Source organism: Silurus meridionalis, chromosome 21, assembly GCF_014805685.1.
Source record: "Silurus meridionalis isolate SWU-2019-XX chromosome 21, ASM1480568v1, whole genome shotgun sequence".
In the NCBI taxonomy this organism is placed as follows: domain Eukaryota; kingdom Metazoa; phylum Chordata; class Actinopteri; order Siluriformes; family Siluridae; genus Silurus; species Silurus meridionalis.
This window is the reverse complement of record NC_060904.1, coordinates 1,099,315-1,114,588: the sequence shown is the minus strand read 5'-3', so window position 1 is coordinate 1,114,588 and position 15,274 is coordinate 1,099,315. Positions and strand designations below refer to the sequence as shown.

The 15,274-nt window shown below is 37.6% G+C and overlaps 2 protein-coding genes across 2 annotated transcripts in view; both read right to left on the bottom strand.

Annotated features, from left to right (window-relative positions):
• The window catches only part of pdk3a (pyruvate dehydrogenase kinase, isozyme 3a), a 10,654-nt gene extending 8,054 nt beyond the window's left edge, over window positions 1-2,600 (bottom strand). Inside the window, exon 1 of the mRNA XM_046877597.1 lies at window positions 2,201-2,600. Within this exon, the coding sequence (XP_046733553.1) occupies window positions 2,201-2,300 (100 nt within the window). The 5' untranslated portion in view covers window positions 2,301-2,600. The remainder of the gene's footprint in view (window positions 1-2,200) is intronic.
• Window positions 2,601-4,395: 1,795 nt separating this feature from the next.
• On the bottom strand, window positions 4,396-11,470 carry slc51a (solute carrier family 51 subunit alpha). Its single transcript, XM_046877290.1, has 8 exons — window positions 11,135-11,470; window positions 8,916-9,067; window positions 8,733-8,806; window positions 7,704-7,862; window positions 6,258-6,369; window positions 5,987-6,133; window positions 5,153-5,258; window positions 4,396-4,740 (listed from the first exon to the last, which is right to left on the bottom strand). Exons 1-8 carry the CDS (start codon window positions 11,202-11,204, stop codon window positions 4,574-4,576), a joined length of 987 nt encoding a protein of 328 aa, XP_046733246.1. The 5' UTR covers window positions 11,205-11,470; the 3' UTR covers window positions 4,396-4,573.
• Window positions 11,471-15,274: the final 3,804 nt, after the last annotated feature.

Sequence of the window (15,274 nt, the reverse complement as noted above, 5' to 3'; positions counted from 1 at the left end):
TTCGAGAATAACCCTGACTTCCTGCTGTTCGAGAAGCTGGTGTTCAGGATCAACAAGTCTTTATCACAGTCTGTCATCTGGAGAACAATACGGGAAAACAAACAAACAGAGCACATCTCCTCCAAACATCTCCTTCAAATCTCCTCCAAACATCTCCTGTGAGGTCACACAAAACCCGTGAGGTCAGACAGGGAGAACCGAAAAAGTGTCTTGTGCTGTGTGTAAACTATTGTGCAACTGAATTATACAATAGAGCAGTTAAATGTGTGTTAGTTTACATGCACCTCAGCTTAGGACTAAACTAAATGTTTAGATTTATGTCTGTATACAATTCAGTTTATAGAAATTTCTAATTTCTAATAAATTCCTGTAAATTCCCATTAATTCCTGGTAGATTTCTGTTGAGAAATGTTGCCAGTTTGGTTTATAATAAAATGCTAATAAATATAATCATATAGAGTAAAATACTAAATAATAACAACATCATAATAAAAGTTGTTTCACTGGTAATAGTAAGTGTTTTAAGGTTTATTGCTGAGTCAGCATGTGCAGAAAATTAGGATGCAACATTGAACATTTCCCAAAATTCCCCAGATAAAGTTCTCATGGAAAGTTTCCGAGGATGTTCTCCACCCTGGCAACCCAAGTCACAGACCTGCTCTGGATGAATCAATTCAGTGTATAATAAAGCAGTAAAACACGGTTATAAACGCACGTGCTGTACGATATTAATGCTGTTTGCACTCTTGTCATTTGCGTTGCCATGTTACCTCATACCTCATTCTTCACTCCACTGCACATTCAGTTTTATAGTCACTGTGTGATCTCTGTGTAATCACTGAGTATTTTTATCTAATTTTTCTGCACATTTCACCTCAATATTTATACACCGTGTCATTTCACTGAGCAACTCACTGCCTCAATCACACACTTGTATATTCCATGTTTACATGTCTTTTATTCGAATATCATCTATTCATCTATTCGACAGAAAACACATCAACGCCTTCTGACCAATCACAATCCAGGACTCGTCAGCGCTGTAGTACAGAATATATTTAATTACTATATAATAATAAATCTGCTGTTAGAATTTGACAGTTTTAGTCTAAATATTTGCATTTTTGTAATGGAATGTTTAATGGCACTGACCAAAACAAATAATTATAATAATAATGATGCTAAACTTTTTATCCAATAATTCGACTGGTGAAAACGTCTTCTAGAAGGTTTCAATGTTCCAAAACAAATATTTGCTTGAACTATTAAATTCGACTCACACAACCCCGACACATCGTCACGTCTGTCACCGTGGTATCAACAAGCCTGCAGACGAGATCTGTTTATAAGAAAATACTTTATTTATCTCTGTTTCCACATGATGACCTTCAAAACAGTCCCTTTACACAGTAATATGGCTCCCAGGGTTCTTCTGGAACGTGTGCTGGAATTCTTCTTTTCTTTTCGAGCATCTTCTGCATTCACGCCGGATCTCCGCAACGGTCTCAAAACGGCCACTTTTGTCTTCGGGAGGAAGGTGAAGTCAGCAGGATGGGTGCGGATGTGAGCTTGTGCCGTTTCCGGCGAGACACTCACGTGTGAGGAGAGCTCGATGGTCAGAATAGCACCAGCTGCACAGGACGATGTCTTTTGGCACAATGGTGCTCCTTGTGACTGTGAGGGCAGCCTTGTGCTGCCATCTGGTGGCATGTTACAAAACTGGTCTTGAACCTTTTTGATATCAAATATACATATTCATAATGAACATTATGAAATGGAAGTTTTCCGACCAATCAGAATCCAGAGATGCGTTAATTAAACCACAATAAACCTCAATGTGGGCGGAGCAACATGAACAAAAAAACTTCCAAACAAACAAAAACAAACCGAAGGATCACATACTACATGACATGACACAAAATAACTCCTATATACATATATAATTATAACAGTAGAGAAAATGATGACTTTTTGACCACAGTTTTGTGAACCCTGATGTAATGAGATGTTCTGATGACCTGGGGTCAGGATCTGCTCTAAAGGTCAGAACATTTGAACTCTAGGTCATTTAATGCTCTTTAAAGGGCACAGGAAGTGTGTATAGGTTGGATAGAGTAGATTTGGTGTTGTAAAGGTGAATCAGGGTAAATAAACACCATAAATCGTTATCAGTGCAATAAAACTTGATGTCTTTACTCACCAAACTCGAGGAACTGCTTGATGGAGAGAGGAGAAGGTGAAAACCTGGAGTAATACTCAATTTTTGCAGAAGTGTTCATCAAAATCGCAGACAACCTCATCGTGGCGAGAAATAAAAGCCTTTAGTGTGTGTGTGTGTGTGTGTGTGTGTGTGTGTGTGATGGTTCAGTTCCGTTACTGGATCCCAAAAAAGCATCAAAACCTCACACTCGAATGCTGCACTTCCTCAACAAGCATCCGAACGGAAATCTTGTTTATGTCCATGATATTTTCTTCCATCACAAATATATACAATAAAAGAATCCCCAAAATACACAATAGAATTATTGTTCTTCTCTTCTGTCTCTCTGCCGGAATGGTTGCTGTGAAACAACACTGCGGCTCCAATGGACCGCTCTGTAATTGGTCGGTTTGGAACCGCGGAAGTAATAAAACGCGGCTCCTGATTGGTCAGAAGCTGACAGGCGTCGCCAGTGGGCGCTCGCGGGTTTGTGTGCGCGCTGTCACGTTCGGTTGGAGCGTACAGTGCGCAGCTGTGAGTGTATGTAGAAACCTGTACGTGTGCGCCTTCACGTTCACAGCACGTGTTTTTTACCGGTAGTGACACAGATGACTCGTGGAGGGCGGAAATGAAGCTGGAGGAGTTTATAAGGAGAATGAATAAATCTACAAAATAATAAATAAGAATCGAAATATTTGATGTAATAAATGCGAGTGTTTGACCTTCATGAATGTCAGACAGGTGTGGAAGGTGTAGCTCAGTGGTTAACATGATTAGAAGGTTGTGAGTTTGAATCCCAGCTCTTAACCTTTTAACCGCTCAGGTGCATGAATACTTGTAAGTGAATCTGTATAAGGGCATCTGCCACATGTTGTAGAGAGGGAGCCAATACTTTGTGCAGTACAGGTATTCCCTTGGTTTATAATGGAGATGCGTTCTGAAAATATGGTAAGCCGAGACATGTCCAAGCCTACTGAGGAGTCTGGGAGAATGGTGATCAGTATTGGGTCGTATACTGTTAATAATTTAACACATTACAGTACATAATCTAGCAAAACAGAGCAATTTACACTACTGTAATGTAGAAACTATACAGTGTGGTATGGGTGCAGGGACGAGCACTGGCTCACGAGTGGAGGATGGAGCCAGATGCACCTGGTGATGTCAATAAAAAGAAGAGAGACAAGAAAAAAACTAAATAAATGTGCTCTAACACCAGGACAACTGAACTCGACCGCAGGCATCTCAGAAGGCAAGAGATGCTCACATCCTGGCAGCGTCCCAACATATCCTACCACATATACACCTCTATTTCCCTGCAGTGCAAAAGTTCATATATTTAACATTTTGTCGTTTCGCTTTCGTCACCGTAATATTAAAAAAAATGTAAGTCGGGCCATCATAACCCAGGGACTATCTGTAGTACGGGTAATATTAGTAACAGTACCCTTATAAAAGAACGTGTTTAAACGTGGGCAATCAACTAGACTTTTATTACTATTTGTTAATAGACTTTACACATTTATTTTGTTTTTCTAAAACCTTCTGTAGCTAGTGATTTCATTTACAGCACAACAGGCAAAACATTCCTTTGCTTTATTCTTATGTTCTGTGGATCTGGAGCCTCTCTCATGATTCATGACAAATCAGGAAAATTCACCCTGCACACCCACACCTGGGGCAATTGAGCTCAACCCTTCAGCTACCTGTTTGTTTGTAGGAGAAAACCAGACAACACTGAGGAAACCCAAAGTTAAAGCTTAAGCTAAGAACGCTGCTCAGCTGGGAACATCTGTATGATCATATTCATTCATTTTAAACCACTGTAGCTGGAATTTGAGCTCATCCAGATGTGTATTTGGCTCATTTGGTGGTTTAGGTATTATATTTGGCTAAATAATAATAATAATAATAATAATAATAATAATAATAATATAAAACACCTCACAGTTCCAGTTCTGCCCTGATCACTGCCAGGTCAATTATAAACCCACTACTGTTTTACATGAAATTTCCTTTTTTTTTTTTAAGCATCATGTAAAAACAAAACATTACACATGAAGTCTGACAAAATGATCGATCAGATCTTCCAGGTAGTTTGAATAAAATTTATAATATTAAGTTTGAGTCTCAGTCAGCTAGAGAGCTTGTGGTGAAGACACTCTCAGAGAAATGATGAAAGAACTTAGAAGAACTTGTTCCTCATGGATTTATTCTGCATTTTTGTTGCAAAAAAAAAAAGCAATTAAAAAGTATAAAAATCCGGGATTACATGCAGGCTGTAGATATAAATAAAAAATATACATTCATAGGTCTGTGCTGAAGTTGGTTCAGACCGTGATGTTGTGCCCAAAACAAAAATTCCTTGTTTTTTCACTTGTTATTTTTCATATGATGTTCACTGGAGTCGGTGGCGAGAACACTGTTCTTCTCCTCGTCAACTTCGCCGTAATGTACGGGATCATACTGACGCCGGTACAACAACCGAGTCACCAGCGTGATGATGAACATCTCCAAAATCAGAAGCTGCTGGCTCATCACTGGAGGAAACAAACAGGAAAACATTGGAAAAATCCAAAAAGATGTTTTCAGATTTCCTCAACATACTTACTCAACACTTCTGTAAAAAGCCGTGTGTGTGAATTGTTTTAGGGGCGTGGCTATTCATGGGGTCACTAATAATGCTCTGACTCACTCACATTTAATATGCAAATTATCAGGAGGACTAAAATTTCATGCTGATTCAGCAATTTTAGAACTCGTTCTCAGCATAGCACGGACTCGAGGGCAGGGCTTTGTGTAAGCTTCCACTCGTCATTCAATCTAATATGCAAATTTTTATAAAATGATGACATGAGACTCTGAACATGGAAGTATATGTGTGTCTAATGGGCATATACATTCATACCTATTTTTTTCTACACTGAATATTTGGACTGGTGTGAGACTCACAGTAACCGCGGTGTATGGAGGAGAACGGTGGACTGCAGGCGATCGTCCCATTCATGCCCAGAATATTAATGATGGCCGTCTGCAGCTGACTGAGGATCAGCACCAGCTTAGGAACAACACAAACACAAAGGCATCATGGGTAAAATAATAATAATAAGAAGAAAAATAAGAAGCAAATGTCATTGCATTTTTCATTTAACTGTGTACATGAACTAAAATCCAAATCAAAACAGCATTTAAAAAGAAACTTTTTTATCTGTTCCTTTTGTGATTTTTATATATAATATTGATTTTTTTTCTTTTTTTAATATACAGTACATATTCCATATATGGATTATAAGTTTATGTTGTTGTGTAAGAAATCACACAATATTAACTGTGTATATTAGTATAGGAACGTGTGTGTGTGTGTTGCGTCTCTTCTATAATGAAGCTGTTGGTGTAAATCCTGGTGCTGTTTTTTATTCTATTTCTCATTTGAACATTTTCTTTTCCTTAAATTCATCTTGTGCCTCGGACTTTTTACGAAAATCTCCATATTCACAATAGAAGTTCGACTACACGCAAAACTCCTCCATGGAGCTCAGTGAGGACATTAGAAAATGTGTACAATCGCTGCCTCACTCTGGATGGAACCGGAACTGGAGGTTACTATGGTAACAGGTGTTTAAAAGCACCGCATTCATTTAGATTCAACTGACAAACACAAACTATCTGAACTTCCAGCCAATCACAATCCACTATTCACACCTGAACTCATTCCAGCCAATCACAATCCACTATTCACACCTGAACAGAGAAACTGAAATGGTGGTGTGTCGAGTAAAGACTCACCTGGTACATGGCATATTTGGGGATGATCTTCAGGCTACGTAAAGCCTCACGCACGTGGATGAACATGATGGAGACGGGCCACAGAGCAATGATGGTGAGTACACCCACACCTGGGTTTATCCAGATCGCAGCACCGGTGATATTCATCTGCACAACCACCATGACTACAGAGTTTTTATATAACTGTAATGTTTCATTTCCTATTCACACACACACACACACACACACACACACACACACACACAGACACACAGAGTTTACATTTACTCACATCAGTGACTTTGAAGTTGCCGTTAGTCCACAAGATGATGGACAGAATTGTGAAAACCACCTTCAGCAGAGCAAACTGGAAGGAGCCCAGCTTCAGCATGAACAGAGAGCGGCTACTTACACACACACACACACACACACACACACACACACACACACACACACACACACACACACACACAATGAATGTTATTCTGCTCAACTGCCAAAGAGCAGTTTCCTATATAACAGCAGCTCTGACAGTAATCACAGATTTGGTCTCATCACACTAATAATAATAATAATAAAAATAAATAAATAAATAAATAAATAAATAAATAAATAAATAAATAAATAAATAAATAAATAAAATAATAATAATAATAATAATAACAATAATAATAATTATTATTATTGTTATTATTATTATTATTATTATTATTATTATTATTATTATTATTATGAGGCTTCTACTTCAAACAACAGTGTCTTTTATTCATTGTCACTAAATACAGCGCCATCTCCTGGTCAAACTGAAACCTTCCCGTTTTTCCCATGGATTAACAAACAATATTCCTAAATTAACATTCCATGTATTTCAATTTATTTCAGAAATAGATTTCACCAATTTATTGTTTAGATAATTATAATTTATTATTATAATAAGATATAATAAGCTTTATTAGCAGATTTGTATCATTATAATTTTGTATTATTATTATTATTAATTAGCTAAATTTTAAATATATTTTATTTAGTTAAATTAGATTTTTTTATATTTTGGTGGAACTTTACAAAAAAATAAATACATAGCTAAAATAAAATTTACACAAAACATTAGAAAAAATGTGTTACATTTTTAATAAAATTCACATTTATCAGTTCCCTTTTTTCAGTTCTCACACGTCTCGATTCAGTTTGTTCTTTTCTCAGTTACCCAATGCACCGTTTTTGATCACCTCTTATAATAATAATAATAATAAAGATGTTTATGATTCTTAGAATTATTATTATTATTGTTTTAACAAAAGGACTGTTTTCTGTTTCCTGAAAAATATTATTAAGAGCTATAAGAAAACGCTCTTTGCAGTAAAATCGGCTCTGATCATTGAGATTCCTGCGTTTTTTATCGTGAGCTTACGGTTTCCTCTAAACCTTTTTCTGTGAAGGTGTAACGACCCTGCGGTTGTGCAGGTGACCTGACGGAGACGCTGCGTTCCAGAGAGAGTTTAATGACCGGTGGGATGTTCAAACAGAAACAGAACAACTGTCTCATTACACAGTATATATCCAAAAGTTTGTGCACCCCTGATCATGAGACATGGATTTCCTTTGTTGAATTAATTGTATTCCTCCTTTTACAGTCATAATAATCTGACCATCACCTCCATACGTGATTCTTCTCCAAACTGGTGCCACAAACCAGTAGTGGCAATTACTGTGGTTTGTGTGTGTGTGTGTGTGTTACCGTGTGATGGGGACTCTGGGCAGACAGGGGCAGCAGCAGCAGCAGGGGCCGGTACTGATCCGGAGCGTCTTGTCAGCAGAACTTTTGATAAAAACCTCGTCACCTCCACATTCCTCAATCATCAGAATCAGAAACTTAAACACCACGATGGCAAAATAACTGTAACACACACACACACACACACACACACACACACACACACACACAATATATAACAATTTACAGCACACAAATAATAAACAGACAAATAATAAACAATTAATTAATTAATCAGTCCATAAAAGAAACTTTAGAATTATTGGCACCCTTTATATATAAAAAAATGATTTAAAAATACAAAATAAATAACGCATGATGTATTAGGTTTTATTTTGAGCTAAATTTAAGAACAATATCATTTCAAAAAGATGACAAAAAGATTTTATATTTGTGTAAATGTTTCTAGACTTTTTTATAAAAACTTAAATGTAAATTAAATGAATCATTCATTAAAATGATTATTAAAAATACTGAAAGCATAAAAACTTGGGGGAAAAAAATGGATTAAATGTATTTATCCAGTCTATTGATTCACTTGAATTGATCTTAAATGTTCTTTTAATGCATTTTTGTGAGACATTTATATTAAGATAAATCTGTTTAATTAACTTCTATAAATAATATGAATGATTTTTGTTAGTATTTGATCTTATTAGGGTGCCAATAATTCTGGAAATGCCTGGGCCATATAAAAATATATAGTTGTAATATCTATTCTAAAAATAAAAGCTCCAAGAAATCATTTAAAGAAAAGACTCAAATAATTATGGAAAAAAAATATAATAATAATTAAACATTTTGCTTTAAAAAAATGTATTGACTGTTGAATTAAAAAAAAAATATATTTCATCCAGTAAAAATTATGTAATTTATAAAATGTGACATTAAAGATTCAATTAAAATAGACAACTTTTTGGGGTTTTTTTATTTTATGATTTTTATTTTTTATTTTTTATTTTTTTAAATGGGTGAACATTTGCTCACACTCACGTGGCTGAGGTCATATCTGTGAACATCGTGGCTCTAGGGATCCACATTCCCAAACAGGACATCGCCCCGATAACCTGCGCGTGCACACACACACACACACACACACACAAACAAATTTAACTTTAGTCTGATGTAGTAAAAAAATCTCTTATCATGCACTAGAGTTAAAGCCTCCTGAGTTACCGGAGCAGCTCCGTTCACCCAGATGATGGCGCTCTTCTTGTTGGAAGAAACCTTCCTGTAGATGTAAACACACTCCTCGATGTAGAGCAGCACGGACACAAAGGCCATGAAGGTGAGGGTGGAGTAAAGGATGATCCCGAAAATGTCGAGTTCTGTTCGAGTAAAAAAAACACAAAAGTCAAACCAGTGAGAGAACAGAGAACGTTTGTAGACACCTGAGCATAAGATGAAAATGTGCTTCTGTTTAAAAATCGCATTCCACGTTATTTAGTCTTCATTTGCTGTTATAATGAGCTCCACTCTTCTGGGGAGATGTTCCACTCGATTTTGAGAAGATTTCTTGAGCTACGAGTGTGTGAGTAAAGTCAGATACTGATGTAGGTGAGAAGTTGAGGAGGTCTGAGGTGCAGTCAGCATTCACATTCATCCTAAAGGTGTTCAATAGGGTTTATAGCAGGAGATCTTCCACACATGTCTAACGCATGGTAAGCAGATCTTCATGAATCTCACTTTGTGCACAGGTGCATTCTCATGCTGAAACAGGTTTTGGGTCTCCTAGTTCAAGTGAAAGGAGGAGGTTCATCATTTGCCTTTGTCTACTAATTAAAGGTTCTGGACGTCCTACAGAAGTCTCTGTGCAGGTAACAACAAGCCCTGGAACAATAATTCAGAACTCCACAATCCTCAATAGTCTTAAAAAACACATTCAGCAGAAAAGCACCTCAAAGATAAACAGATATCTGGATGCAGTGCTCTTCATGCTGATGGGTATCGAGAAATGTGAAACGTTTTTAAAGTGGAGTGTGATGAGGCGAGTCGAATCTGTCCGTTTCTCAGAGAGACATGTTGCGTCGTGTTTGATGTAAACACACTGAGTGTTTTATGGTGTTTGAGAGACACGTGTATGTTCCCAAACTGAAACAGCGTGAAGATTTACTTCGACCGAACAAACACCTAAATGTCCAGATTTTTATTTTCATCTTAATTTTCATTGGAAAATCCTCCCTAAGCCTGAAGAACACCTTCACACTCTCTCCATCCCGACACCTCGTTTCTCCAAACATTCAACTGAAATACTTTGCTGTGCTTCTTGTTAAACTCTCCAAAGATGTTCTTCAGGAGTCCACTAGTTCTTTACGATCCGGTTCATCTCAGAGCAGTTGAACAGGATTTAGGTGCGGTGACTGGGCAGGTCGTTCCATGATAGATATCATAACAGACGAGTGTTTTCTTTCTAAAGAATGCTGACAGAACTCAGACGTACGCTTCAGCTCATCGTCATGTTGTACGGTGAAGTTCTGCTGGTAGAGACAAAAATGTCCAATTTGGACTCATCTAAACTCAGAACAGGCTCTGGACATACAAGGCCTCTCTCTCTCTCTCTCTCTCTCACACACACACACACACACACACACACACACACACACACACACACACACACACTCATACACACTCACACACACACACACACACACACACACACACACACACAGTTGTTTGATACAGCTGTGAGCTTCCAACTTAACAGTGGTAACAGTTTAAAGGAAGCCACATATGGTGTGATGGTCAAGGGGTGCACATACTTTTGTTCGTATAGCGTATTTAATAGGATTTGAGGAACTGCAACAAGATCAGAATAAAAAAAGATTTTGGTTTAGAATTGAATAATACTGAGAGATAAAAATGATTAAATATTAAATTGTTCCATGTTCTTATGAGAGATATGAGCACAATGATCATTTCTAATGGACAGACAGACAGACAGACAGACAGACAGACAGACACACAGACAGACGGACAGACAGACAGACAGACAGACAGACAGACAGACAGACGGACAGACAGACGGACAGACAGACAGATTTATTATATATTGATTTAATGATCCTCAAAGGAAATGACAGAAATAAATAAGTAAATAAATAGATAGATAACATTTCTTGTTATTGTCATTTTTTTGTTTTTTTTTAGATTTTTTTTATTGTTTTTTTGTTTTTTGTTTTTTTTTAATGATTGATTGATTGGATCTTTTCTGCTTTAAGGCGAATTACCGCAAAAAAGATTTCTGAACAAAAATAAAACTACAAATAAAATACAAGTGAAAAATTTTACGTCAAGGAAATGTTTTTACTGCGCACACACACACACACACACACACACACACACACATACATTTTCATGATAATTAACTTTTTTGTGGAACACAAATAAACACTTACGTAAAATGACATCGATGGCCAGAGGCGGCTCTTCCATGCATTCCGGTTTGGTTCGGTTGGTTCCGTCCATCCTGCTCTTCAGTAGCGTTTCACTCTCACTCCGCTTCTACACGCAGATCAGGACGAGAAGCAGATGAAAGCCGCACGGAGCAGAAAGAAGAAACTCGAATTCGGTCCAAAATCCACTGAAGATGAACAAAACCCCATTGGGTTATATCCCAACTCTCCCTCCTGCACAGTCCCGCCCCTGCGCGCGCTCCAACACACTTAGAGGACCTTAGAGGAATGTTTTACATGAAGAATCCATTAGAACTAAACAAAAAAAACCCTCCTAGTTGCCTCCTGCAGGGGGTGCTGGTGGGGGTGGGGGTGATGGAGCTGGTGGAGCTGGGGGTGGTGGATCTGGTGGTGGTGTGGAAGTCAGGTCTCAGGAACGCTGGAGGCCCCGTTTCACTCGTGGAATCCTGCATCACATGGATCGACTCCATAGAGACACAGAGACGGGAATTAAAGCGCTCCAGTGGTCATGTGATGGAATCTGGGCGCTTTGGGAGATTTTTTCATTCCTTATGCATGAATAAAACAATCAGAGACAAAAAAAAAAGGCAGGAATGAAACGACAATAAAAAATAAATCATCTTAATTTGTGGAACTTTTAACAATAGACATTTTCTCAAAGCAGATTTACAAAAATAAAGAGGTTATAAAGTTGGAATATATAAGTTTAATGCCTATAAGTTTGTTCCTTAAAAGTCTATTAATTATGATGAAAGGAAAAACTCTGAGATGGTATGAGGAAGAAACCTCATGAGGAACCAGACTCAAAAAATAACTCATCCTCATCTGTTGGACACCAAATGTATAGATATTTATTAAACCTTCTATATAGTTTAATGGGACTGATGCAAAACATAGACAGAATACATGCATTTTAGATGATGCCTCAAGAATAAAGATTGATTGCATATAATTTCTTTTTTTTTTTACTTGGAAGAAGATCAAAGTGGTGTTCCTCAGACAGCTGATGAGGATTCATGATGAAGATTTGGATCTGTCACAAAAATATCTTAAATCATAATGCATAATTGAGTCAAGTAAAAGGTTTTACACTTTTTGGTAGTTATTGTTTTATTTTATTTTATTGTATTTGTTAAAAAAAAAGCATTTCTTTTCAGTCAGCCACATGAGTCGACTCTTTCAACCACGAAATGACTCATTGCCCTTTTATTCTGTAGGTTTGTGAATATGATCACTATCATCACAGAAAATGTCTCATCTGAGCCTAATCTACTTTTGAAACAAACAATTGAACAATAACAACATTATTTGGAGTTAGATTGTGTTTAAAGAATCATAATATCTGGTTGAATCATTTACACAGCAAAGAGTCAATCAGAGGACATGCAAGAGTTCTGATGTTGCCCTTTTTCTTAAAAAAACAAAAAACAAACTATTTAATTGAATTGCATTGCAAGGGTAATAGAAATGCATATTTCTTTCTTTCTTTCTTTCTTTCTTTCTTTCTTTCTTTCTTTCTTTCTTTCTTTCTTTCTTTCTTTCTTTTCTTTTCTTTTTTTTTTTTACCAAAAAAGGGGCTCTTATATGGGAGTCGGTTCTTAACATTGAACCAAAGGAGCCGATTATAAGAGCCGCATCGTTTTGTGTTCGCATCCTTGATGAGTTGAACTTTCCCAAACGAGTCTTTCTGCTGGGACAGAACTCAAAACCTGCAAAGAAATAAAAAATGTAGCTTCTTGATTGTCATTTTAGTTAATTTTCCCCTGCATTTATAAACGCAAGCTTTATTTCATGATGCGACTCGCATAAAGTACAATATGGCGCTAATTTGTGTCTGTTGTGAGAAAACAATTCACGATTTATCTTCATATCACCAACTGCTTCCCAGCAGAATGACTATTTATATAATTTGGTTTGCACTTTCCAGGATGGAGCCACCAGGAAGGAGAAAAAGATGAAGACCAAGGAGGAGGTTTATGGATGTGGTGAGAGAAGACATGCAGGTAGTTGGTTTGAAGGAGGCAGATGTAGAGGACAGGGGGGTATGGAGACGAATGATCCGTTGTGGCGCCCCCTAATGGGAGCAGCTGAAAGAAGAAGAAGTTTGCACTTTCCAGGATGGAGCCACCAGGAAGGAGGAAAAGATGAAGACCAAGGAGGAGGTTTATGGATGTGGTGAGAGAAGACATGCAGGTAGTTGGTTTGAAGGAGGCAGATGTAGAGGACAGGGGGGTATGGAGACGAATGATCCGTTGTGGCGCCCCCTAATGGGAGCAGCTGAAAGAAGAAGAAGTTTGCACTTTCCAGGATGGAGCCACCAGGAAGGAGGAAAAGATGAAGAACAAGGAGGAGGTTTATGGATGTGGTGAGAGAAGACGTTGAAGGAGGAAGATGTAGAGGACAGGGTGGGTAATGGAGATGGATGATCTGCTGTGGAGACCCCTAATGGGAGCAGCCAAACACTTTCCTGAATTTCCCCCAATCACCACAATTACCTGTTTTACTGATGCAGCAGCGCTTTAGTAGTTTATTGCATGCTGCTCTCACCTCTGATTATCTGTACACTTTAAAACCTATTGGGTTCCAGAAGCTTCGGTTTCCACTTTAACGTGGAAATCAACCATCTCAAGCTTGGTGTCTCTGAGTGTGAGACTTTACTGCTCATGCTTTCTGGATTCTCATTAATTACAGTTAATTGAAAAGTGTTGAATTGCAAAAGAAGCTTCTATTCTTCTACTATTTAACATCACTGTAACTGTACTAACAATAAGAACAGGATCGGCCGCTGTGACACCAGTGACACACAACCACCAGCTTCTTCAACACATCAGAAAAAAACCTGTACATCAGTGTGAACGCAGCCCAAATACAGACGTCATGCAAGAAGTCTTTTCTGCTTATCAGATCATCTGTTCGAACAGAACGCTGAACACGGCGTCCTTAAGACCACGAGTCAGGACACGATTCTACAGTACATCGTGTGTAAAAGTTCTCTAGAGCTTCATGTTTCAGCTGATCTACTGATGTTCTTCATTACTGACTCGGTGTTCTCTTCATTCATATCAAACACATTCATCTTTCTGCTCCACTGCATCAGCGTTACAGCTCCTTCCATCACACTGCAGTTACGTTCAGCTAATAAACCAAACCAGAGAAATATATTTGTGGGTTATTATTATATATAAATATAAATTATATACTATTAATAATTCATAATAAACAAAAACAAAATACATACAACAGAGTTTAAATAGTGAAATAATGAACTACAATTAAACGACTTTTAACAAAAAGATAATTGATACAATTTGTTTTTAAGATTTCACACACACACACACACACACACACACACACACACACACACACACACACACACACAGTGCAGGTTAGTGTAGAAATGTATAGAATTGAAATGTCCGTCCATTCATTTTTTAGAATTAAAATATACACACACTTAATATATTTATATATTTTTTTATCATTTAAATATTTGTACTAATTGAAATAATTTGAAAAGATGCTCAAGCTGTTCACACACACACACACACACACACACGGATCAGTAAACGATGATTGATGAATTGAAGTTTCGGTACTTCTCCACACATTCATCTCCAACAAAGAGTTAAAATCCAGATGAAGGTGGAACTAAGAGTTTATTTGACATTCTTCACTTCTGATGTGTAACGAGGAGTTCAAAGACCTGCGTGGAAACGAACTGAGCAGAGTTCAGGGACTCGGTCTACACTGTTGGAATGCACACAATTGTCTAGCATGTATTTCCCTGTAGGAGCAGGACATTTTCCCCTCACTTAAACTAGGAGATCCGAACCTGTTCCAGCATGACCATACTCCTGAAGTCAGCTCAATAAAGATCTGCTGTAAAGAAGTTGGATTGGGCAGAGGATCTCCTGCTGTAGAGCTCCAGCCCTAGTGAACACTTTCGGGATGAATGTGAATGCTGACTGCACCCCAGACCTTCTCACCTTCATCACTACCTGAATTTACTCACAACCTTGTAGCTGAATGAATCTCCACAAAATCTAGAGGAACATCTCCCCAGAGTTTATTATAACAGCATAATCTTATGTCTGGGTGTCCACAAACTTAAAAGAAAGAAAC

Bases quoted from the DNA above. Each gene is read 5' to 3' on its own strand.
- slc51a (XM_046877290.1), bottom strand. From the start codon at position 11,204: ATGGACGGAACCAACCGAACCAAACCGGAATGCATGGAAGAGCCGCCT. The intron at 8,807-8,915 runs GTAACTCAGGAG...GTGCACGCGCAG, and splicing joins GGGTGAACGGAGCTGCTCCG to GTTATCGGGGCGATGTCCTG. The intron at 6,370-7,703 runs GTAACACACACA...GTGTGTAAGTAG, and splicing joins CCCAGAGTCCCCATCACACG to CCGCTCTCTGTTCATGCTGA.